Here is a 24,596-nt window from a genome sequence, read left to right as displayed (position 1 = left end):
ACACCTAGCTGCGTGTTCATCTGCGCCGGTAGTCATCTGTGTGCCTGTTCTGAGAGGCTGGGCATTCCTGGGCCTCGGCCTGGTGGGGGTTCCCTGCATTTCTGGGGAGGGTGTGTGTGTGTGTGTGTGTGTGTGTGTGTGTGTGTGTGTGCTGGCTCTGTGAGTGTGTTGAACCTGGGTCTGCGGGTCCCACCGAGGCCTGATTTCGAGCCGAGCCTGCCATGTTGTGTGTCTGCGCCCTAACAGGCTGTGTTTCTCTGGGCGGTGTGCAACGCTGAGTGGAGGGCATTGTGTGTGTGTGTGTGTGTGTGTGTGTGTGTGTGTGTGTGTGTGTGTGTCGGGGGAGGGGGCTGTCCCTTCCTAGGGAGTGGGTGGTCGTGCGATCCTGCGGGGGTGCTGCAGCCAGGCCCGCGCCCCGCGGGGTGCCCAGCCGCCCGGCCGCCCGGCGCGAGCCGTTCCGCTCCCGGGATCGTTCGGGGCAAAGGCCGCAGGGCGCGCTGGCCCCCACCCGAGCCCGGAGCCCTGGGTCGGTGTCGGCAGCGCTACGCCGGCCTCCTCTCGGCGGCAGCGGCGCTGGGGGGGACTGTTTCCGGGGGTGGGGGTGGGGGTAGGACCGGGGTGGGGGGGGAGCCGATGATGTCAGCGGCGGCGGCGGCTGCGGGGCCGGGCCGGGGCCGGGCGCTGGGGGGGCCGGGGCCGGAGCCGGAGCCGGAGCTGGAGGCGGGCGAAACAGGAGCGGCCGGGGGCGGCCACGGTGATGAGCCGGGCCTGGCGGACGCGGCGCCATCGCAGTCAGGTGGGCCCCGGGCAAACCGGGCAGGGCCAGGCGGACCGGAGCCAACAGCCGGGCCCCCTCCCCGCTGCCCGGTGCCGCGGGGGCCAGGGTTGCGCCCCGCGCCCGACCGCTACCCTTTGGGGTTGACCCGGGGGCTCAGGGGTCGGGGGCTGAGGCTGGCCCCGCCCCCAGGCGCGCACGGCGCGGGGAGGGGGACGACTTAGGGGCCCCGGTTCGGCGTCCGACCCAGCGGCGGCCAGGGGAGGCGCGATCGCGGGGGCCGGGGAAGGGGCGCCCTCGCTCCCCATTTGAAAGGTTAATTCTGCAGCCGAATGCCCCCCTCCCCTCTGGGGCAGGTTGGGGGTAGGGTTGGGCGGGCGTGAGCCCCGGCCGGCGCTGCTAGCGGCTGGGAGGGCGATGGCGTAGGAGCCAGGCAGAGAGGGGGAGGGGTGGGCCGGTGAGCGCCCCGGAGTTAGGGTGTGCGGGGTGCGCAGGACCAGCAGGGGCCCGGAGCCTGTGCCGTCGGGGCAGGGTTGTGGCTGTGAGTCCTGGAGGTTGTGTGTCTCCTGCTGTGAGGTGGGGCAAGGTAAACCTCTCCTGCGCACCCCTGTGTGCTGGTCTGGCAGCCAGGGGTCTGGGTAGGGCCCTCCTGGGCCATGGGGACCGAAAGCCAGGTGGCGGGGTGTCCAGTGTTGCGGGGCAGAATTACAGCCTGTGGCCCCGGGGCTTCGGGTGACAGGTCCACATTCCAAGCAGGATAGGGTACACGCGGAGTTTGCTGGATGTGGGGTTTTAGGCAGGTTTAGAGCAGCAAGTGTTTTCTTCCGCCCCCTGCACAGACGAACTGTTTGTGAACTGTTGTTGTCTGCACAGCTAGCTGGTGTCAGTGCTCCGGGCGGCACCGGAGTGCAGGCTGTAGGTGCCTGTTTGGGGGGGCGGTTGTTTACCTTTGAATTGGAAGGTGTCACTTCTGGGCCCCGTCTCTGTGCTGCTGAGGTGTGGTCCCTCTCTGTGCCGCTCGTGAGGCTGGCCCACTGGGTGGGTCCCTGTGTCTGTGTGATGGGCAAGTCGCATGGGGAGGTGGCGCACATCTAGAACTCAGGTACCACCTCGCAGGAGGGACTGGAGGAACCCTAGGGTGTGTCCCCAGTACTCGTGGAGCAGCGGGCGCTGGTGTGCGGGGCGCTGGGTGGAATGTGCAGGTTGTGTTTATGGGCTCGTGGGCAGCCTAGTGAGGGGAAGGTTGTGTGCGCGCAACATTCTCTAAGGGATTCTTTTGTGACATTGTTTGTGGGGAGCCTGTCCCTGCTGTTGGGCTGGGAGGCGAGCTGCTCAGAAAACACTTGTGGGGAGGGAGGTGGCGTGACAAGGGCATGTGGGCCTCAGCGTCGAGAGATCAGCCGCAGCCGTGTGTGCGTGCGTGCGTGCCTGCCTTTCGTGTGTGTGAGTGGCCTGTGGGGCTATGTTAGGAAGGAGGCAGGGAGATAAACACGGGGCAGAGCAAGGGCAGCAGGCGGGAGGCTTGGGTGTCGTCCGTCCGGGTGGCCCAGCTAGTCCTTGTGCGGGGTCTGAGCGCTTGCCTCTCACGGGCCTGCCCAGCGTGTCAGGGTCACGGGGAGGAGAGGCCTGGCGGCTGCAAGGAAACTGAGCTCGGACAGAGTGGCTCCTTGGTCATGTTTACGTAAAGGTCGGGTGTGACTCTTGTCACTGAAATGGAAAAAAGAAACACGAAGTTTTCAGCCTCCGCCTCTTGCTTCACCCTCTCTCGGCCCCCCCTTGCTGTATCTCTGCTTTTCCATCTCTTCTGTGTCTGTGACGCACACTGGGCAGCTCCTGTGACTGTGGAAGGTCTGAATTCGCTCTCTAGGCAGATTCCTCAGCACAGGTTTCCTCACCTTTGGGGCCTGGGCCCTTCTGTAGGGGTGTGTGTGTGTGTGTGTAGGGGGGAATGGTGTGTGTGTTCCAAGTGTGTGCACGCCACTGGGAACTGCGCCTCGCCTGGTCTGCAGGGTGGATATGCATGGGGAGCGGCAGGAAGGCACGATGGCTGGGGCCTCCTGCACGGAGGGGGTGCTGGGTGCTAAGAGAGGCCTGCACAACAGGTGCACCCCCGCCTGGTGGAGGGGAAGGGGGTCTAGACTAGAACTGAGGGGTTCTGGCCCTACTGCTTCTTCACTGGCACTTTCCCTGAGTGAGCCTCGGTTCCTGCTCCGTAAAATGGGACTAATTGTCTGCCCTGCCTGTCTTCCAACAGGGTTGTAAGCAAGTAGCGTATGGGAAAGGTGCCAGAAAAGTAGCTACAGTTTGGAGACTATGCCTGTGCCAGCAACTGTCAGCCCTCTGCCCGCGCTGAGCCCCTGCTGGGGCTTGGCTAATAACAATAGCAGTAAACACTTATTTAGCACTTCCTGTGTACCAGGCGCTGTTCTCAGCTTTCCATGCGATCACTCATTTAGGCCTCGCAGTGCCCCGTGGAGGCAGGTATTCTAATTACCTCTCCTCTTCAGATGAGACCGCTGAGGCCCAGAAGCTGTCAGAGGGAAAGCTGGATTCGAACGCAGGCAGTCAGGTTCCAGGTCCTGCGCTCTTCCACGCTGCTTCCTGCTGCCCTTCTGCAGTTTTCTGTGGGCCTCTCTCTGCACACACTCCTCCCCAATTTCTGTATCCCTTAGCACCCCCACCAGTCCATTTCCGAAGGCCCATGTGCCTAGTAGCTCAGGGAGGCCCAGCGTGGGGAGTGAGCTGGTAGCTGCTGCTGGGCGCTGGCCATAGAAGCAGAAAGAGGATGAGCCAGGTGCAGGAGAGCCGGTCGTCCTGTGGGTCAGGCAGGGCCACGAGGGAGGTGGCATTTGAGTTCGATCTTAATATTTTGCAGGGCTTTGGAGAAGAGGTGGAGGAAAGGCTGCATTTCTGACAGGAGGACCAGCGTAGGCAAAAGCCTGGGGGTCCAGGATGTGCTGAGGCGGTACAGCACACTGGGTGCTTGAAGGGAGACTGACACAGGCAAGGCTAGAAAGGAAGATTGGAACTAGACCCCTGAGTGCCTGGCTGAGGAGTCGGAGCTTTAGTGAGTGGGGACCAGGGAAGGGTTCTCAGACTAGGAGTAATACCGCCTGAGCTGCATTGGGGAGGTTGACCTTCAGTGAGAGGTAAGCCTGGAGGCAGGGGAATAGCTGGGAGGCCATGACCTTGGACCATGTGAGTGTTGACAAGGCCCCGAGCTAATTTGGGGGCCAGGGGTGGTTGAAGGGAAGGCTTCCAAAGCCTTTCCCAGCTGGGCTGCAGGTTTGACCAGACGTGGGGGCTGCCGGATGTGGGGAGCGAGGGAAAGGACAGTCAGACATGACACCGTTAGCATTTAGCACGTGAGACCTTGTGTGGTGATTCTGCAACCCGCTCGCTGGCTGGCCATAGGCCCTTTCGGGGCAGGACCGGCAGTATGGCAGAGGGCAAGACTCAGCACCTGGATTCACACAGGCCTGGATTTGAATTTTGCTCTGCTCCTCACAAGCTGTGTGACCTTGAACAAGGTATACCCACCTCTGTGAGCTTCAGTTTCCTTATTTGTAAAATTGGGATGATATAAATACCCACTTTGGGTGGTCGTTTGGGGGAAATCATTAAATGAGGCAATGCGTGGAAAGCCCTGGAGGCATGTCAGGCAAGGGGTGAGCGCCCCAGGAGTGGTCCAGTTACACGCTTCATCCCAGCTCCTGACCAGCTCAGTCCTGCTCTGAGGAGGACTTCCTTCCCAAGGGTGGGCAGACTACAGGCAGACTTTGAAGAAGACAGGTTCATGCATTCACCAAATTTTAAAAAATCTCCCATTACATATCAGACACTGTTCTAAGCACTGAGGATAGCAGTGGACAAAGCAGACAAAAATCTCTCCCTCCCTCCCTGGCCAGTGTGGCTCAGTTGGTTGGGCGTAGTCCCGTACACCAAGGGTTGCCAGTTCTATTCCCGGTCAGGGCACATGCCCAGTGCGGGCTTGGTCCCTGGTGGGGGGCATGCAGGAGGCAGCTGACTGATGTTTCACGTTCCCACATCAATCTTTCTCTCCTCTCTCTCTAAAAATCAATAAACTTAAAAAAAACCTCTTCCTCCCTTGGAGGTTACATTCTAGAGATAAATGAATAATATGTTTTACTAGGTGTCAAAGAGAAAAATAAAGTAGGGGAGATGGACAGGAAGTTTTGGAAGACAGGGTGGCCAGGGAAGGCCTGGTGGGGCGGAGGGGGGTTTGGGGGTGATTTTGAGTCTAGACTTAAAGGAGGGGGGGCAGCAAGGCATGAGGCTGAGAAAACATTCCGGGCAAAGGGAACAGCAGGAGGTGGAGTGTGTCTGGTGGCAGTGCCCGGATCCCCACCTCAGTCACACCTCTAAGGCCACACAGCCAGTCAAGAGTAGAGAAGCAGCAAGAACAAATAAACTAAAAACCACAGAGCCACCAAACCTACCATGAAGCCTGATTTCTGCTGCTCTTTCTTCACTTGCCCGCATCGTTTTCTGGGACTAAGTTCGTAGATGATAATAAGAGTGAGCGCGTACTGAGCATTCACTGGGCCAGGTGCTCCTTAGGTACTGCCAGTTATCAGCTCACTTATTCTTCCCAATAACCACACGAAGAGGGGACTTCTCACTTCTCATAGACAAGGCGGTTAAGTGACTTGCCCAGAGTCATACAGCCAGTTCTCCACCTCCCATAAGCCCTTGTAGGGCAGTGGCCAGTGGTGGGGCAGTTGAACTCAGGAGAGCTGGGTTCAAACTCTCTTTGGTTAGCAGTGAGGCCAGGGGCAAATCACACTGCCACTGTGTTCTCTCTCCCTGACAGTGAGGAGTGTGGAGTATTGAAAGCCTCCGTTTCCTCATCTGTACAGTGGGGTTGATGGTAGCCCCTGCCTCACTATGGTCCTTTTTGAGTGTTGCAATGCGATGATGCAGATAAAATGCTTAGCTCTGTACTTGGTACATCATAAGTATTTCATAAATGGCAGCTACAAGTACGTACCATGATCATGATGATTCTCGGTCAGCGGTCGCCAACCGGTAAAGGTTGGCGACCGCCGTTCTAGGTGATCTCTAAGGGCCAGGTCAGCTTTGGACTTATCTGGTTCTAAGAAGCCGCAATAGGCCTTGTCCAAGTCAACACAGCCGCGCCTCAGCAGGCGCCACGCCTCAGCAGGCGCCTGGCCTGGCCCAGGGGGGTGGGGGCTGGAATGGAACCTGCGCTTTGCTCGCTGTGCGGGGCCGCTACTTCCTGGAGGGAGGGCCTCTCCTCTCATTTTAACCTGTGGGCTGTTGAAAGAACACAGCTATTTTTCTGTACCCATAACACTTCTGCCATCAGGTGTGTGGGTTTTCCCCTGGCTGATCGATCCTCTGACACTAGCTGGGTGTCCCACAGTTCACTTCTGACACCAACTACCTGGAAATAGTGTCACGTCCCACAGGTTAAGGGTTCAGTCCCACCAGAAAGCCCCCCACTTCAGATGCCAGTCGCAAATCCAGGCCTCCTGTACTTTTGACTGACCAGCTATAAATCGGGGTTTACCATGACCCCTTCCTCAGATTTGATCATTTGCTAGAATGGCTCACAGAACTGAGGGAAATACTTATGTTTACTGGTTATATAATGAAGCACATGGTACTAGAGACGAACGGACAATGTGGAGGTGTGCAGGACAAGTCTGGAAGGGTCTTGCGCACAGGAGCAGAATTGTCTCCGAAGAGTTGTGATGCGCCATCTTCCCAGCAGGTGGATGTGTTTGCGGACCTGGAAGCTCTATTGACGCTGTAGTTTAGGAATTTTTATGGAGCCATCATCACGTAGGCATGATCGATCATTAACTCAGTCTCCAGTCCCTCTCTGCTCCCCAGAAGTTGGGGGTGGGTGGGACTGAAAGTTCCAAGCTTCTATCATGGCTTGGTCTTTCTGGTGACCAGCCCCTATCCAGGAGTCCACCGGCAGTCCCCTCAGAACAAAAAAATGCCCCTATAACCCAGGAAATCCCCACGGATTTAGGAGCTTGGTGTCAGGAAGCAGAATCAAAGACCAACTGTTAGAACAAAAGATGCTCCTAATGCTCTTACCACTTAGGAAATTTCAAGTTTTCGAGGCTCTCTGTCATGGAGATGAAGATATATATATATATATATATTCCTATTATATCAGAACATCATAGCTCACATCTGTAAACAAGCCCTTCACCCTGATATGGTATAGTCAAGAACACAGGCTTTGGAGTCAAACTTCCTGGGATCAGGTGCCAGCCCCGCTAACTGCTCATATATTCTTGAGTCAGTTACCTACCACCTCTGAGCCTCAGTTGTTCACTTAAAAATGGGGAAGCTAGCCTGGCCAGTGTGGCTCAGTGGTTGAGCGTTGGCCCATGAACCAGGAGGTCACGTTTGGATTCTGTGTCAGGGCACATGCTCAGTAGGGGGCGTGCAGGAGGCAGCTGATCCAATATTTCTTTTATCGATGTTTCTATCTATCCCCCTCCCTTCCTCTCTCTAAAATCAATAAAAATAAATTTAAAAATAAAATGGGGAAGCTAAGCTACTTTTTAGGGTAGTGAAGAGGAAGGAGTAAGTGAGGTAATGCAAGTAAAGCATTGACCCCTGGGGATGCCAGTGGGCCAGTGGCTTGTCATGGGAGGGAGTGCTCTCCTCACGTTACAACCAGACCCACCTGCAACCCAGCAACTGAGGGTAGCACCGACCCAGGTATGTGCCAGGCCATGGAGCTGTTGAACTTGTGTGTTCACCTCTGTTTGTCACCTGTTCTCCAGGGGAGGAGTCAGAGCAGTATTTGGGGGATTGAAATGGACTGCGGAGGGAGGGCCTTTTAGTCCAGATAGCATGATTACGAAGTGGGAAGATAAGGTTTTTATGGGGTGGTGTGAACTGTGTGGGGAACTCCTGATGCAGGACACGTCAGGGAACGTGTGACCCAGGGCATTCCGAAGGAGATCGCTCTCAGAGGGGCCCAAAGCTCTGCTCTCACGTCAGCAGGCCTGGCTGTGTGAACAGGCCCCACCTGTTGTTATCAGCTCGGTGTGACTTTGGCTAAGTCACTGTATGGCTCTTGAACTCAGATCTTCAACTGAAAAATGCAACCCCAAAGCCCTGGCTGTGCCCACGGGAGAGAGCGGCTGTGACGTGCCTTCTGTGTGGTGATCGCCACAGCTCGCCTTGGGGTTGCCTACTATTCCTTTTGGATGAGCTTCCCAGAAAGAGGTGAGATAGGAGTTGTGTTCCACCCCCTCCCACAACCCCTATTTTAAAGCCAAAGTCCCAAGGCCCCTAGCTCTCAGAGTAAGGAGTGGGAGCCAAGTGTCCTCACCCCTGGCCTGGTGGCCTTTCCAGTGCCCTCCAGAGACCGGAGCAAGCTGGGCACTTGCGTATGAATTGTGGTCTTTGGGGGTCCCCTGGCACCTGGGCCAGAACTCCCTCAAAGATTGATGGGGCTGGCTCCTGAGAGAGGAGGTCCTTTCCTAATCTGAGTATCTGGCAGCTTGGTCCAAGAAAAAGTCTCAAGCAAATCTATTTTGATATGTAAATGAAACCGTTATAAAAAAGACAATATGCAAATGTTTGATTTCCTTTGAACTTTAAGATTGGGCCAGAGGGACTTGGGAGTGATCCAACAGGCTTCCCTGGGCCTAGAGGACTGCACTGAGCTGCTGTATGTTTTGAATTGGGAATATGCAAACTCCCTTCTTCCTGTACTGATGGGGCCAGCAGATCAAGGCTGCGATACTCGGTGTGGCCTCCCAGGTCCCATTGCAGGTGGCTAAGCAAATAGCCTGACAGAGGCCCCTGGGAGGGTCAGGGTCTGCAGAGCAGCCCCTGTCCTCTTTGACCCTGAGCACCCTCCCACCCCCTAGCTCCTGGGTCCCTCCCATTTCAGGTCTCCTACTGAGCACATGGTTTGCTCCTTCACAGAGGGAAGAGGCCCGGCCGGAGGGACTTGCTGAGCCACCCTCATTCTGCTCCATGTTGGCTGTGCTGTCAGGTGAGGCGGTGAGAGGTCTGCAGCTGGGAACATTTGGACCCGAGGCAGCGGGCCAGCCATTTTGTCTAGCCGTGCGAGTCTTATGAAATGGTCACCAGTCCAGTGGCAAAGAGGTGTCCGTTGCTTGTTTTCCTAGCCTGTGACTTTGGAGGTTTTAACCTTTGACCTTCATCCAGACCTGAGGTATCCCTGGCATCTTCCAGCCCCAGGTATTGGACATACCGGTGTTGGATGCTGGCCAGACGTGGGTGGCTAAGGTTAACCCCTGACTTCTGTGATCAGAAGTTAGTCAGCCTTCCACTAGTCTCTGACCAACAACATCTGACCCCCCACCCCACCTCCAGCTCACCTCCCTGAGTTTTGAGGCCCCTGCCCTCTGCCCAGCCTCTGAGATGCTCCCCTGACTTCTTCTCCTCTGTCTAGGCTGGTGCCATGCCCCCCCCAGCAGAGGTGACGGACCCATCCCATGCCCCCGCTGTCCTGCGCCAGCTCAATGAACAGCGGCTCCGTGGCCTCTTCTGTGATGTCACCCTCATAGCCGGGGACACCAAGTTTCCTGCTCACCGCAGCGTCCTGGCTGCTTCGAGTCCCTTCTTCAGAGAGGCCCTGCTTGCTTCAGCTCCACTGCCCCTCCCACCAGTTATTGGGGGCTCAGCCCCTAACCCTGCCACCACCACAGCTGCCTCCTCTTCTTCCTCCTCCTCTTCCTCCTCTTCTCCACCTCCAGCTTCCTCCCCTGCCTCCTCCCCACCCAGGGTCCTAGAGCTGCCAGGGGTCCCAGCAGCTGCCTTCTCTGATGTCCTCAACTTCATCTACAGCGCCCGCCTGGCACTCCCCGACGGCGGAGGGGATGGGGCAGCTGTGGCCGAGATTGGAGCTCTGGGGCGGCGCCTGGGCATCTCCCGCCTACAAGGCCTGGGGGAGGGAGGTGATGCCTGGGTACCCCCGGCCCCAGCCCCCATGGCCACCTCGCAGCCCGAAGAGGACGGCTTTGGGCCTGGGCCTAGGCCAGCCAGGGAGTGGGAGAGTGACAGGGCTGAGGCCCAGGCCCCTGACTCGCAGCCCGCCCTGTCCCGACAGCCCCTGCCCTGCCCCCGATGTGGAAAGAGCTTCATCCACCCCAAGAGGCTGCACACCCACGAAGCACAGTGCCGTAGGGGGGCCAGCACCAGGGGTTCTGCGGGGCTGGGAGTCGGGGGCTCCGGCCCTAGTGGCCCCACAGGAATGGACGCCTCAGCCCTGCCCCCCACCGTGGGCTTCCGAGGGGGCCCCGAGCACGTGGTGAAGGTGGTGGGCGGCCACGTGCTGTACGTGTGCGCGGCCTGTGAGCGCTCCTACGTGACCCTGTCCAGCCTGAAGCGGCACAGCAACGTGCACTCCTGGCGGAGGAAGTACCCCTGCCGCTACTGCGAGAAGGTGTTCGCCCTGGCTGAGTACCGCACCAAGCACGAGGTGTGGCACACCGGGGAGCGCAGGTGAGTGTGTGTGTGTGTGTGGGGGGGGGGGGCAGTGAGTCAACAGTCAGCACTCAGGCACCACCTGGACCAGGGAGGGAGCGGGCAGAGCATGGAGCCTAGGAACTCACCTTGAGACTCCTGCTCACCGCTGGCCCCGCGCACCTGCTCTTCATCACCTACCCATCTGCCTCCTTTCAGCCCCAGCTCCTCCTGCTGATACTTATTAGCACCTCTAGGTGCCGCAACCCGGCTGGTGCTATGAAGACCGAGGAGGAAGGATAAAAGTTACCCTCACAGGAAAAGACTGTGCCCACCAGTCGTTATAATATGTATTTCCATAAGTGTCCCTGTTCATAACACATTTCCCTGTCATTTGAGCTTAGAAGAAGGCCTGGTGAATTAGGCAAGGTGTGTGACTATTCCCAGGTCGCAGATGGAACAGCTGAGGTCCAGTGTCTCACAGCTGGGGTGGGGACACTGAGCTAGGCAGGACTGGGGTCCCTCCCGAGGCTGGCAGGGTGGGTAAGCAGCAGGAAAGGCGGGTGAGCAAGTGGCTGAGGGAGTTCCAGGTCTGAGTGGAGGGCAGTGGAGGTTACGGGAAGCTGAGGCCCTGGCTTCAGGGCTCCTGACTCAACTGGCTCTGTCCCTACCCTGTTTCCTGTGTCCCGGCCCAGGTACCAGTGCATCTTCTGCTGGGAAACCTTTGTCACTTACTATAACCTGAAGACCCACCAGCGAGCCTTTCACGGGATTAGCCCAGGCCTCCTAGCCAGTGAGAAGACGCCCAATGGAGGCTATAAGCCCAAGCTCAATACCCTCAAGCTGTACCGCCTGCTCCCCATGCGGGCAGCCAAGCGACCCTACAAGACCTACAGCCAGGGAGCCCCTGAGGCCCCTCTTTCTCCAAGCCTCAACACACCGGCCCCGACAGCAATGCCGGCCAGCTCACCGCCTGGACCCCCACCTGCCCCAGAGCCTGGCCCCCCACCCTCCGTCATCACTTTTGCCCACACAGCTCCCTCTGTCATTGTTCATGGGGGCAGTAGTAGTGGTGGAACAGGGGGTGGGCTGGCCAACACAGGTGGGGCCCAAGCCGCCTCGGTCATCACTTACACTGCTCCCCCGAGGCCCCCCAAAAAACGTGAGTACCCACCTCCTCCCCCAGTGCCTACACCCACACCAACCAGCCCAGCCACGGCGGGCAGCCCCGCCACGCCTGCAGGGCCTGCCACGGCCACAGAGGAGACCAAAGGCCGCAGCCTGCGGGCCGGCAGGACTCTGACCTACATGGCCAAGCCAGCTGGTGGGAGTGGCGGGGATGGGGGTCCTCCCGCAGGGCCTGGCCGGGGTCCTCAGCTACAGGTGCCACCTCCACTGTGTCAGATCACTGTGCGAATTGGTGAGGAGGCCATTGTCAAGCGCCGCATCTCAGAAACTGACCTGCGTCCTGGGGAACTGAGTACAGAGGAAGTGGAGGAGAGTGAGGAGGAGGATGAAGAGGAGGACGATGAGGAGGAGGAGGAATCGAAGGCTGGTGGGGAGGACCAACTCTGGAGGCCCTACTACTCGTACAAGCCCAAGCGCAAGGCTGGTGCCGCAGGCGGGGGCAGTGGGACACCCAGAGGCCGCAGGCCACCGCGCTGGAGACAGAAGCTGGAACCGAGGAGCTGGGAGGAGACCCCAGGGGCTGAGGGCCCCATAGGGCGTGCCTGTGGTGAGCGGAGGCACCGCTGCGGAGACTGTGCCCAAACCTTTGCTACCCAGAGGAAGCTGCGAAAGCACCAGGAGGCCCACAGTGGGGCCCACAGCTCCCGGGCTGGACGGAGGTCTTCCACACGCTTTGCCTGCCCTCACTGCGCCAAGGTGTGCAAGACGGCAGCCGCCCTGAGCCGCCACGGGCAGAGGCATGCTGCTGAGAGGCCTGGGGGCACCCCCACACCTGTCATTGCCTACTCCAAGGGCAGCACTGGCACCAGACCCGGGGATGTCAAGGAGGAGGCCCCCCAAGAGATGCAAGTCTCCTCATCCAGCGGGGAGGCCGGTGGCGGGAGTGCTGCTGCAGAGGAAGCTTCCGAGGCCTCCTCAGTCCAGGACCCTGTCATCTCAGGGGGTGAGGAGCTCCCGGTGGTGGCAGGAGGGGGCGCCTATGCATACCCCCCTGTGCAGGAATTCCCACTGGCTCTGATTGGAAGCGGCCGGGAACCCGGTAGTGGTAGGGGAAAACCGGGTAGTGAGGGGCCAGTGGGGGCTAGGGAGGGGGACCGAATGGAAGGGATAGGAGCTGCCAAAGTCACCTTCTACCCCGAGCCCTACCCCCTCGTCTATGGCCCCCAGCTCCTTGCTGCCTACCCTTACAACTTCAGCAACTTGGCTGCTCTCCCAGTGGCTCTTAACATGGTCCTACCTGACGAGAAGGGCGGGGGCGCCCTCCCTTTCCTACCAGGGGTCTTTGGCTACGCAGTCAATCCTCAAGCAGTACCCCCTCCGCCCCCAACACCGCCTCCCCCAACTCTTCCTCCACCAGTCCCCCCTAAGGGAGAAGGGGAATGGGCAGGGATTGAAGGAACCCAGAAGGGAGATGTGGGGTGAGCTCTGGGCCCAGATTTCCCCTTTCACCAGATGCCACCCTCCCTGAACCCCCCGCCACTACCAGCTCCCTGGCCTCCTTGCCCTTGGGAGCCCCTCCACACTCTCGTGCAGGGACTTAGGGGCCCCTGGAGCTCAGGAGTCAGGCTGCTTTGTGTGAGATTGTAGTTTTCCTATCTCCTGGGAAGGGATCTTTGGTGGTTCCCCTCTCGGTTCTCCTCCAGGGAATGACCTCCATGAGGGGCAGGGCCAGCTCCCATCCCCTTGGCCAGCCCTTGGGGCAACTGAGCAATATACTTATATGAATCTCTACTCATGGCCCCCACCAGCTCTGAATGTCTAATCCGTCCCCTGATTCGTATACCTAGGGGGAAACCATCTCTCTTACCTAATGATCCTCCCTCCTGAAGCTTTCTCTAAGCCCTTGCCCAGATGCTTCCTAGCACATTCCATTCTTGGCCCAGGGCCTGGACCAGACCATTGTGATACCTGACACCCACCCACAGGGGAGCTTGGCTTTGGATTCTATTCTTCCGACGGTGGATTTCTGTGTTTCTTTTTCCTTTACGTTAAGATGCCATGCCTTCCTTGGCTTCCATGCCTCTGGATCTTCCATATTCCTCCTCATACTCCTAGACCCTGGAGATGGCCTCTTCCAGGCCAGGTCAAGGAGGTGTTGGGGAGGAGGGTTACCCATCTGTTTCTTTCCCAGCCCAGGGCAGCACCAATCTTGGTTCTATCTTGACCCCCAAATCCAGTGAGCCCCAGATTCTTCCAAGGCAAAAGAGATGAGTAGATCACATCTCTTTCTGCCTCTACATATGGCCTCTTCTGGGCTAAACCAGATTTGGGGGCTAGGAGGGAGGACCTCCATATGGGATGGGGAAGGGAATCTACTTTTTCCCTGTTTGTTTTTTTTCTTCCTGATGGTTTCTCCCAGACTAGACCAAATAGCCAGAAAAATAATGGGGGTTGGATGGGCGGGTAAGCTCAAGATTTGCACATGACCTCCCATCCTTACCTTTACCCCCATCTTCCCCAGTACCACTTCCCTCACCAATCACTCCAGATGGTTTTGGGGAAACCATACTATTCCCTTGGTGGGCTTTGGGGTATCCCCACCAATTTTCCCTCCAAAATAGCACCTTATACCCCATCTTTGATTCAGTTCCCCACACCCAAAGATCCCAGCCTAGGATGGGGTGCAGGGACCTTAAATAGTCCCTAATCCCTAATTTGCACTAGTTAACCCTGGTCAGGGTCCCTATGTTTCCTTCCAGTGGGTTGTTGGAGAAACATTTGCTCCTAATTCTCTGATAACATGGCCTCCCCACTCTGTGATTGGATGAGCATTTCCCATCTAACCCACCTCACCCCAAAAAACCCAGCTCACAAGGGGAGAGCCAGTTTTGGGGAGCAAATTTGAAAAATGGGAATTAGAGGAGTGCAGTTTTAGAAAGGGGGAAAGTTGCTATCACCAAAATGGCAGCCTTTTTCCCAGCTACTGTTTTCTGGGGCCAAGATGGCTGCCCTCTCAAAACATGTTGAAAGGGCAAGATCATGGCTTTTAGAGGGAGGTGAATTTGGGGGAAGGGACAGGAGCATCCTCCTGCCTCCTCTTACCCTCCCAGACTACACAAAGGGGGAGGTTTTTGCCAGGCTCCCTGAATGTTAACCATGGAGGAGTGTCGCTCCTTCACTACTCTGTCTCTTTGCACTTTTCTTGGTCTTGGCCACAGTCCGAGTGAAGAGTTTTCCTACTGAATGTACCAAGTTCCAATTTTTATGGGAGAAAAAAAAAAATTTTTAAACAGGGAAAAATGCAAAAAAAAAAAATCACTAAAACGTTCCCACAAATCTTGTTTCTGGCACTTTAGAAAAACTGCGAAAAAAGTACATAATAAAGAATACATATATATATCTATATCTACACACAGATTATATATATACACACACAGCGGAATCACAAGAGAGACTGAGGAAGGCCTTGGAGGCAGGGGCCAGATGGGATGACAGTCCCCTTATATCCTTACCCTGAACCGCTGAGGCAAAAAGGCACAGGAGATGGAAGGGGTTGAGGATGGGCCAGGGAATTTTAATTTCTGCAGGTCAAAAATCTAAAACCATTTAGGGAGAACTGAGATTGTAGACATTTATTTTTTTGAAAATATGATTTAGGGAGAAGTTTCCAGAATTTGGTGGTTCGGGGCAACAAATGAGAGTGTGGCAAAATGGCGATTAAAAGACATGGGGAACTTGAATATTGTGAATTTCAGGTGTTGGAAATTTGGGGTTTTGCAATTTCATCTTTTGAAAAGTATCGTCTTGTCAGTTTGTGCCCTTTCCTCGTGTTCCCTGGGAAGAAGGGTGACGGTGGAGTAGGAAGGCCACTGGTTCTGTGCCACAGCACGCGAGATTTAGAATTCTGCAGACTCTAGTTCTATATGTAGTGAGGACCCAGATTTAGAGAAATTGACCAATATTTATCTCCGCATTTGTGTGTGTGTCCAACTCTCTAGGCCAATAAACCAACAAGACAAACAAACTGTGCTCCGCAGTGGGATGCCAGGTGCAATTATTTGTGTGGTGGGTGGGTCTGGCTGGACAGGGACATGCTGACCTTGTCCCACAGGGATCCTTGGGAGCTGTAGCCCTATTCTCCCTCTTAGGACAACAACCTCCAGCAACTGAGTGGGTGTGAGGTACTTCGCTGTAACTGCAGCAGCCTACTAGGCTCCAGCTGACTTTGGTCCGACCTCCAGGCAGAAACATTCAACTCAGTTCAGTTCACACAACCTGCTGGGCACAAGATCCTCATGTCCCAGAAAGGCACTGCCTTAAATCAGGTGTAACCCTTTCTCCAAATTGGAAGGAAACAGGCACAAAATATGGGATGGCTGTAAGAGACACAACAACCTTTCTTTTTTCCACTCCTCCCATTGGCTTCAACCCCCATGCCCTCCCCTGTATTTTGTCTAGTGTTACAGAGGGATGGGTAAGTAAAATGAGTGGAGCTGGTCAGGTGGGCGGGGGCTTTGAGGGATTGATCAGAGTGGGCAACCACTAATGAGCTCTAGCAGGTTGCTGCCAGTAGGGGAATCAGGCCTGGTGTTACTATAGGTTTTTTAAAATTTTTCAAGAGGAGCCAGAAATCCAAATTTCTCTGTGAAATACCCAAATTTTAAAATTAGCTAACTAATTCAAATTTAGAATTATTCAGGCCAAGCCCTAGCTGGTTTGGCTCAGTGGATAGAGCGTTGGCCTGCGGACCAAAGGGTTCCGGATTCAAATCCAGTCAAGGGCACGGACCTTGGTTGCAGGCTCCCCGCCTCCCAGGCCCCGGCCTTGGTTGGGGACCTGTGCACAGGAGGCAACCAGATGTGTTTCTCTAACATCGACATTTCTCTCTGTCATTCCCTCTCTCTTCCACTCTCTCTAAAAATCAATGGAAAAATATCCTCGGGTGAGGATAAAAAAAAAAAAAAAAAGAATTATTCAGGCCAATACCATGAGCCAAACAAGACACAAGTTTACAACCTCTGATACACACTACATAGTGCTTTTGTTCCCATCTATAATAATAAAAGCATAATATGCTAATTAGACCAGTGTCCTTCAGGATGACCTTCTGGATGAAGCAGGGCTTCAAGGGAAGCCCGGGTCCCGGGTGCCAGGGGGAAGGAAGGCCTACTCATGCACGAATTTCATGTATCGGGCCTCTATTCTTCTCATATGATCCTTAGAGTAAGGGGCAGATACTATTATTAGCTTCACTGTAAAATTTAGAAACTTAGAGCAGTTTTAGCTTGTCCAAAGTTTAAGCACCAAAGCTGGAACTCGAAGATTTTTTTTTAAGTGAGCTTTTTCTCCTTATTACAAATACATCCTTTTATAAATAACCTTTTTTTCTTATCTTAAAGATAATACTTATTTCAAAACACATTACGTTACAGAATGGTAAAAACAAAAATGACCACTAGTCCCAACATGCAAACATAAGTGCTATTAATTGTTGTATTTCCTTCCAGAAAAAAAAAGTTCCCTATTTATTCAACAAATGTTAAGGAGGACATGTGCTAGGTGCTGGGGTACAAGACACAGTTCCTGCACTCATAAGGCTTACAGTCTCGTTCTTGTTCTTTGTTCCTTTTTACTGGAAACCTGGGTGTTGATAGTCAAAAGAGTTTCTTTAAGAAGCCAAAGGGTAAATAAGCTGACAGTGCATTTCTGGTGGGCCCAAGGCTTCCGTATGCCCAGTCCCACTTAGGTTTTCCCTGGAAACAAAATGACATGACTGGATCCCTAGTGAAGGAGTTGAGAGGCAGAAAGGGATAGGGCCAAACTCTCAATTCAGCTGACCGAGGACTTGGGTCTTGGCTCTAGGTCCTAAGGAAAGGGGTCGGGCGGGGGCAAGTGGTATGTGGCGTCCAGGAAGATGACGAGGGTCCCGACACTCGTGAAGATGATGAAGGTCCACAGGAAGAGGCGGTCCACTACCATGGCCACAAATTGCCAGTCTTCCTTCAACTGGGGGTAAGCAGAGAAAACTGTCCCTGAGCCCCAGGGAAGGCCACCCCCCAAGTCCCTGTACCCTGCCCTGGTCCTCCTACAACAGCTCTGAGATACGGGCAGGCAGCGAAACTACCAACGATTGGTGACAGTGAAGAACCAGTCGGATTAAAAAAAAAGAAAAAAAGAACCAGTCGGAAAGCAGGGGGCGGGACCACGTGAGGAAAGCTTCCAATCAAAAATAAAAACGTATTTAGAGGCGGAGCCTGAGCTTGTGGGTGGAGCCAAGGCTCTGCCCTGCTCCACCCTCCCTGGACTTACCGCATCGTGGTCCTCCTGTTCCTGCAGCTGTCGAGCGATGTAACTGATGGAGGAAACGACCTCCCGTAACTCGGCGGGCAGGCCCACAGCCCGGTTTGGACCATCGATAAATCGCCGTAGATCCAGGGCAGACAATTCAGGCTGGAACCTGGAAGAGGCGGGACCGTTTGGTCAGGTCCCCGGTGCAAAGACACAGCCTGCGTTCTGGCCGTAGCCCCCGCCCCAACATCCTGCCCCTTTTCAAGCGCTTTCAGGCTCTCCCCGCCGGCGGCAGTGACTTCGCCAGCCTCCCGTAATTCCTCCCATCTCTATGGCGGAGTTTCCACCTTTCAGCAAAGTGGGCAGCAGCAGGGATACTACAACTCCCATGATGCTCAGCATCTTTTGGGAGCTTAGACCGCCTGCCTCCGCACAGTCTTCTGGAAATTGTAGTTCTCCCTCTCTGAGTAGGTTCTACCTGTTGGGTTTGGGGAAGAGAAAATCATTCGGTGGCTTCCGGATGAAGTATTCATCGGTTCCCCGACCCCAGCCACTTCCAGGAGACTCCCTGAGGGACACAGAGGGTGGCTCCGGCATCTGGTCTCTCTCAGGTTTGGGCCTCTTCAGACCCAGGTACAGAGGGAGTTTGTGGATAAAGATCTGCAGAGCAGAAGAAGAGGCGTGTTGGACGGGGCTCTCATGCTTTTAGACCAGAAGGGAAACAGCCAACCACCCCCACGCCACATGCCCATTTCTAAGCATGTGCGCATATGTCCACAGAGCTACACAGACAGGGAAATGCAACCACACAGCCTTCGGAATTCCTAAGTGGACTGGAGCTATCCTGACTGGAGAGGAAGGTTATGAGGCTTCTAGCCTGATAGTACCTAACCCTGAGAAGGTGTCCCTGGGACCCTGGATGGGCTGTATTGAGGATGAGAGTGTGGGACCTATGAAATGGTAACGATGGGAGGGTAAATTTAATGGTGCAATGTTTGGACACGCAGCAGGCCTCGGCACTTCAACAGTCTGTGAAGAGTTGTAGTTCTCCCTCAGGTCTGTGAAAGGGAAGGTTGAAGTGGTAGGAGGGGGAGGTCATACCTGGACAAAAAAAGCCAACTACTAAGATTAAGAGTTAATACAAGCTAGAAGAGGAGATTTTCTTACCTGACGGACCCAAAGGGGCATTTGGTGGGTGTGAGGTGAGCGATGGTGCAGGTTGAGAACAACAACGCTAAGGATGACTGAGAAGGTGACGAGGACCATGGTAAACATGAGGTACTTAATAATGATGGGGACAGCCAGCGAGGTCTCAGGCACTTTGTCTGCCAGCAGCAGCAGGAACACAGTAAGAGTGAGCAGGGCAAAGATTGAGAGCCCCATCTTCTCTCCTTGGGGGGCAGAGGGGAAGGCAGAAGAATTAGGCTTTGCCAGAAGACAATCCCCATGGCATAATTGGTGAGCATGTTTCCAGCCCACTCAAGGACAGGCTTTTGGAAGGACCAACTGCATACAAATGATTCCTACATTTATACCTCCAGCCTGGACTTATTCCCGTAAACTTATATTCACCTGCCGACTTAACCTCTCCGCTTGGATGTCCAGACATCTCAAACTTAACATGTCTAAAACCTAATTCCCTCATCACCAACTCCTCCCATAGTCTTCCCCATTTCATAAATAACAACTTCATCTTTCCTGTGGCACAGGCCAAAACCCTTTCAATCATTCTCAGCTCTCTTCTCTCTCTCATCCCACATCTGATTCATAGCAAATCCTAATGGCTCTACTTTCAAAATATATCCTGAAACTGATGACTTATCACATCCACCCCTAACACGCATGGAGGTATAAACCACCATTGCCTCAGGTCTGAGTTAATATAAAGACCTCCTCTTTGCTTCATCCTTTGCCCCTCCCCTTCTCTGTTCTCAAGAGAACAGCCAGATTGATCTTTTTTTAAAAAAATTAAATAATTTTTATTGACTTTGAGAGAGAGAGAGAGAGGGAGGGAGAGAAACATCAATTGGCTGCCTCCTGTACACCCCCTACTGGGGATGGAGCCCACAACCTGGGCATGTGCTGTGACCTGGAATCGAGCCAGCAACCTTTGGGTGCACCAGATGATACCCAACCAACTGAGCAACATTGGCCAGTTAAAATGTAAATCAGGCCCTGCCTGCATGGCAGCATGGCTCAGTGGTTGAGTGTCAAGCTATGAACCAGGAGGTCACAGTTTGATTAATATGTTACACAGATTAACTCAATTCTAACCTTTACAACAACTCTGAGGTAAGTACTGATTACCTTACAGCAAGTGCTCAAAAATAGCAAAGACAACACCACCACTTACATAGAATTTACTGCCCTGACCGGTTTGGATCAGTGTATAGAGCATCGGCCTGTGGACTGAGGGGTCCCAGGTTCGATTCCGGTCAAGGGCATGTGCCTTGGTTGTGGGCACATCCCCAGTAGGGGATGTGTGCAAGAGGCAGCTGATCAATGTTTCTCTCTCATTGATGTTTCTAACTCTCTGTCCCTCTCCCTTCCTCTCTGTAGAAAATCAATAAAATATATTTTAAAAAAATTTACTGGGTATGCTCATGAACTCACTTGATCCCCAAAATAATCCTATTCTGTAGGAACAACCATTGTCCTCATTTCTAGATTAGGAAACTGGAGACACATAGAGATTAAGGAATTTGCACAAGGTTACTCTTACTATATTATGCTGCCTCCTAGAGAAATGTTGGCTATTACTGCCAAGAGAAAAAGGAGTTTAAGAAACTAGTAGGCGGCCCAGCAGGCGTGGCTCAGTGGTTGAACGTTGACCAGAAGGTCATGTCTCTCTCTCCCTCTCCCTTCCTCTCTGAAATCAATTTAAATTTTTTTTTTTTTTTTTTTTAAAGAGAGTAGTAGCCAAGGAACAAGAGGTCTCTGGTTAGATTCCCCATCAGGGCACACGCCTGGGTTGCAGGCTCAATCCCCAGTAGGGGGCATGCAGGAGGCAGCCAATCCATGATGTTTCTCTCCAATTGATGTTTCTATCTCTCTATCCTTCTCCCTTCCCCTCTCTCTCTAAAAATAAAGACGTATTTTAAAAAAAGAGAGAAAGAGCCCTAGCTGGTTTGGCTCAGTGAATAGAGCGTTGGCCTGCAGCCTGAAGGGTCCCAGGTTGGATTCCAGTCAAGGGCACATGCTTGTGTTGCGGGCTTGACCCCCAGTAGGGGGCATGCAAGAGGCAGCCGTTCAATGATTCTTATCGTTAATGTTTCTAATCTCTCTCTCCCTGTCCCTTCCTCTCTGAAATCAATTTAAAACTATTTAAAAAAAATAAAAAAGAGAGAGAGAGACTAGTAGGCATCTAAAAAGTGAGGGAAGGAGGATACAAAGAATGAGGACAGGAAAAAGGAGAGTTGTCTAGATCTGGGAGATTGTTGGCCAGAGGAGTAGAAGTTTCAAGGATGAGAAACTAGGATTCTGAGGTATTCAGAATTTACTGGGTGAAAAGAAGTGAGCAGCAGAAGATAGGCAGAGCCTGAGGCTGGAGGAAAAATCTGGATCCAGATAAAAAGGCTCTGGTTGAAGAGAAAACCCGAGTAAGATTGCTGAAGCACAATCCATGGTGGCTTGACTTGACAGAAAAACCTTGCCTGGATTAAAGGTGGAGAGGAAGAAGCTGAGCTACTGCTAAAAATGAGGGCTGGGCCTGACTAGTGTGGCTCAGTGGTTGAGTGTCAACCCATGAACCAAGAGGTCGAGGTTCAATTCATCAGGGCACATACCTGGGTTTAGGGCTCGACCCCAGTAGGGGTTGTGCAGGAGGAAGCTGGTCAATGATTCTCTCTCATCATTGATGTTTCTATCCCTCTCTCCCTCATCCTTCCTCTCATCCTTCCTCTCTCTGAAATCAATAAACACACACACACACACACACACACACACACCAAACGAGTGCTGGGGCTGCTTCTCCCTCACCTGCATCTGGCGGCAGGTAGAAGACGAAGATGGCCAGGAGAGTAATGAGGATGCATGGGGCAATGACATTGACCAGGTAGAAGAGAGGTTTCCGGCGAATGATGAGGTAGAAGGTGACTTCTTCATGCTGCCCTTCTCCCACTCCCCTAGGACCCACTGGAGGCTGGATTAGCCGAGAAGGCTTGTGGATGATCTCCCATTGGCCATTCTCTTGGTGAAGGGGAAGAAGAACAGGAGAAGGGGACACAGATGTGGGACCCGGTCCTTGTTGGTGCCGGATATGGCTTGCTCTACCACATTCTAGAGCAGAGGAGGCTGATGTGATAAGGGGCTAGCTGTGAACACTGGGCTGGACAGCCCATCATTAATAAACTGAAGTAAGTCTTAATTTCCATATTTGCAAAATGTAGACAGTCATACCTATCTTGCTGACACCACAGGTTTGTATTGGCATTGCTGATGGCGTATATTTATCAGCCTGTTAGAAACTGGAAGCCATAAAAGCCATGGATGTGGGAGCCAGGCCCACTCACCAATGAAGGTCCCTTCATGAATGTGCACTTCCTGCCGTTCCTGCCCATCCGGACCCACGCCGGTGTGCAGGCTGACCTCTGAGCTGTCATAGCTATAGGAACGAAACACCATGGTGCAGTTCTGCCAGTCAAAGGGAAAGTAGGTGACCTGAATGGAAGGAGGAGTCACTAGAGCTGGCAGAGAACTGGTCAGGGCTGGGGGAGTGAGGGAGATCACAGGGCAGATAGGGGTCACAGAATATGGAGCACCAGGAAGATGAGGGCCACCAGGAGAGGTCACAGGGAAGTGGGGGTCACAAAGGAATTGGAAGGTTATTAGGGGAGGCATGGGCCATGGAGGGGAGTTACTGAGGAAGACTGGAAGTCAATGAAAGTAAGCAATGAAACCATGGAAAACCAGGAGGATAAGAGGAATGCGAGGGTCATGAGGGGTAACGGAGGAGGGGTGCGAGTCAGGATAGCTGAGGAGGGGGCGGGTTTCTAAGAGCGCCCTGGGTTCCCCAGGTGGAGCCCAGAGACCTGGATGCTGCAGCTACTGCGATAGTTGCCAGGGGGCTGCCAGCGCACGGAGCCATCGGAGGCTACCACGACGTTAATGTCCAGCGCGACGCCAAAGTTTCCGTCATTGCTGCGGGGAAGGAGTCTTCTCAGGTGGGATCAGGCCCCGCCCTCCGGGTGCCGCGCCCTCCCGGGGCCTCGCCCACCCCCAGCCTTGGAAAGACCCTACTTGTTCAGGAGCACCACGTCTGGGAGCCACACGGATGGAGCGGTGATGCGGAGTAAATCGATGCCTTCGTACTCGGCGGGGTCCCAGCTCAGCCTGTAGTCGTTCCACTCCTAGGAAAGCAGGGGCTGAGGGGGGCTGCTCGGGGCTGGCGGCTGGGAGGAAACTTGGAAGGTCCGAAGGGAGCGCGCCGTGAGTGCCAGGGTGGGGGCGGCGCAGGGGGGGGCGGGGGGACTGAGCTTCTGGAGGCCGGAGTTCTGATTCAGGCTCCACCTGCACCGGCTCGGACTCCCCTTCCCTCGCAACGGGGCCCCACTTTGTAGTCTATAACAACGAAGACGCTGCACTAGCTATCCTCTACAACGGTGGTTTTCAAACTGCGGTTCGAGACCCGTTAGTGGGTCCGGAATCAAATGAAGGGCCCCAAAATAGTTCAAAAAAATTAGAATGAAAAAAATGCATGAAGTACAACTCCCGCAGTAAAGATGGCATTGTTTCCCGAAGCTTCTGTTTCAGTTATAAATGTGTTTTTTGAGCTCATGATGAAAACATTATTTTTGACTGGGCCGGACATTCGAGGACATTGGTAAAGGCAGCGGGACACCCTTTCCCATCCCAGGGGGTCTCCGTACCAGGTCTAAGTACACCTTTGTGCTCATCTCCTCATCCTTCTCGTTCTAGAAGGGAAAAGTTGAAAAGGTAGAGGTTATATAAGTGGAGATAAACGAGGGGGTTCGGCGGGTCCAGCTCTCCCTGGAAAACCCCCACCCCGCTTTTTCTGAGTCCCACCCTCTTGGGCCCAAGCCCCGCCTCTACCTCCGAGACTTCCTGCAGTCTATACTGTCAGTCAATTCCTCCACGAGTCCCGCCCCAGGAGGGCCCCACCCACAGCTCGGAACTCCGACCCTGAGTCTCCGCCCGCTGCTGTTGATTGACGCGATCCAGCACCAAGCTCCGCCCCAGCCTGTGACCCGGCCGCAAGGCCCGCCTTCCAGTCAGTGCATCCGCCCCAGTTCCACTTCGAGATCCGTCCACAGGCAGGTCCAGCGCCGAACCCGGCGCTACCCCTGGCCTGTCCAGCAGTCACGCCGATTTCGACCCAGTCTCTGCTAGCGACCCGTCCATCTCTCAGCCTCGCCCCGCCCCCGTCGTCCCTCGGTCCTGCCCTACCGAGAGCCACGCCCTCCAGCCCGCCGCTCAGCCTGACCTCCGCCGCCCGCGCGTCCTCACCAGGCTGATGAGTTGCGCCAGCCGGAGACCGATGCTGACCCCGACGCGGTCTCCGACCTTCCGCGCCGGCCGCACCGAGCTATCGTAGCCCGAGAAAAGTTTCTCACGGAGCCGGCCTTCTGCCTCCGAGCCGCGGGCGCCTGGAGGAGAGCACTAAGTGAAGCCCTGTGCCCGGCCATGACCTCTGGCCCTGTCCCTGTCCCTTTGAGGCCCAGACTTACCCGGGGCGAACGGCGCCCCCAGAGCCCCCAGCAGCAGCAGCAGCAGCGCTCCTGGGGTCATGGCCCGGCCGCGTTCAGCGAGTTCGCTCAGTGAGACACCGGGATGGCCGGTGCAGGGGAAGTGACGACGCGCCCAAGAATGTGCACCTGTTGTTGGGGGGCAGCCGCCAGCCCACCCGCCCCGCCCCTGGGACTTGATCCCGCCCCGAACAACTGCCAAGGCCCGCCACTCACTGACAACAGACAACACATCCCTTGTATAA

At 54.8% G+C, this 24,596-nt stretch overlaps 2 protein-coding genes across 6 annotated transcripts; one reads left to right on the top strand and one right to left on the bottom strand.

Annotated features, from left to right (window-relative positions):
• The first annotated feature begins 657 nt into the window (after positions 1-657).
• Positions 658-14,768, top strand: ZBTB4 (zinc finger and BTB domain containing 4). Of its 4 annotated transcripts, none has more exons than XM_079798127.1 (5): positions 658-796; positions 7,876-8,017; positions 8,726-8,795; positions 9,219-10,270; positions 10,927-14,768. In XM_079798127.1, the coding sequence occupies exons 4-5, from the start codon at positions 9,228-9,230 to the stop codon at positions 12,839-12,841; spliced, it is 2,958 nt and encodes a 985-aa protein (XP_079654253.1). In that variant the 5' UTR covers positions 658-796; positions 7,876-8,017; positions 8,726-8,795; positions 9,219-9,227; the 3' UTR covers positions 12,842-14,768. The 4 variants fall into 4 exon arrangements, with proteins under 4 accessions (XP_079654253.1, XP_079654251.1, XP_079654252.1 ...); XM_079798124.1 differs by lacking the exon at positions 658-796 and adding an exon at positions 1,171-4,305; XM_079798125.1 differs by lacking the exon at positions 7,876-8,017 and having other exon boundaries at positions 668-796.
• A 742-nt stretch (positions 14,769-15,510) lies between these two features.
• CHRNB1 (cholinergic receptor nicotinic beta 1 subunit) lies at positions 15,511-24,532 on the bottom strand. Of its 2 annotated transcripts, XM_079798129.1 has the most exons (11): positions 24,334-24,532; positions 24,113-24,252; positions 23,515-23,559; positions 22,886-22,995; positions 22,678-22,786; positions 22,159-22,306; positions 21,626-21,835; positions 18,815-19,038; positions 18,126-18,307; positions 17,669-17,816; positions 15,511-17,365 (listed from the first exon to the last, which is right to left on the bottom strand). In XM_079798129.1, the coding sequence occupies exons 1-11, from the start codon at positions 24,392-24,394 to the stop codon at positions 17,225-17,227; spliced, it is 1,518 nt and encodes a 505-aa protein (XP_079654255.1). In that variant the 5' UTR covers positions 24,395-24,532; the 3' UTR covers positions 15,511-17,224. The 2 variants fall into 2 exon arrangements, with proteins under 2 accessions (XP_079654255.1, XP_079654256.1); XM_079798130.1 differs by lacking the exon at positions 24,334-24,532 and having other exon boundaries at positions 24,090-24,155.
• Positions 24,533-24,596: the final 64 nt, after the last annotated feature.

Source organism: Cnephaeus nilssonii, assembly GCF_951640355.1.
Source record: "Cnephaeus nilssonii genome assembly, chromosome: 19".
In the NCBI taxonomy this organism is placed as follows: domain Eukaryota; kingdom Metazoa; phylum Chordata; class Mammalia; order Chiroptera; family Vespertilionidae; genus Cnephaeus; species Cnephaeus nilssonii.
This window is presented reverse-complemented; position numbering and strand designations above follow the sequence as displayed.

Excerpts from the sequence above, each read along its gene's own strand:
- ZBTB4 (XM_079798124.1), top strand. The coding sequence starts at position 4,215 with ATGGCAGAGGGCAAGACTCAGCACCTGGATTCACACAGGCCTGGATTT. Across the intron at positions 8,018-8,725 it reads GATGAGCTTCCCAGAAAGAG|AGGGAAGAGGCCCGGCCGGA; the intron begins GTGAGATAGGAG and ends GCTCCTTCACAG. Across the intron at positions 8,796-9,218 it reads CATGTTGGCTGTGCTGTCAG|GCTGGTGCCATGCCCCCCCC; the intron begins GTGAGGCGGTGA and ends TCCTCTGTCTAG.
- CHRNB1 (XM_079798129.1), bottom strand. The coding sequence starts at position 24,394 with ATGACCCCAGGAGCGCTGCTGCTGCTGCTGCTGGGGGCTCTGGGGGCG. Across the intron at positions 24,253-24,333 it reads GGGGGCGCCGTTCGCCCCGG|GCGCCCGCGGCTCGGAGGCA; the intron begins GTAAGTCTGGGC and ends GCTCTCCTCCAG. Across the intron at positions 17,817-18,125 it reads CTCTTCCCCAAACCCAACAG|GTTCCAGCCTGAATTGTCTG; the intron begins GTAGAACCTACT and ends CGCCTCTTCCAG.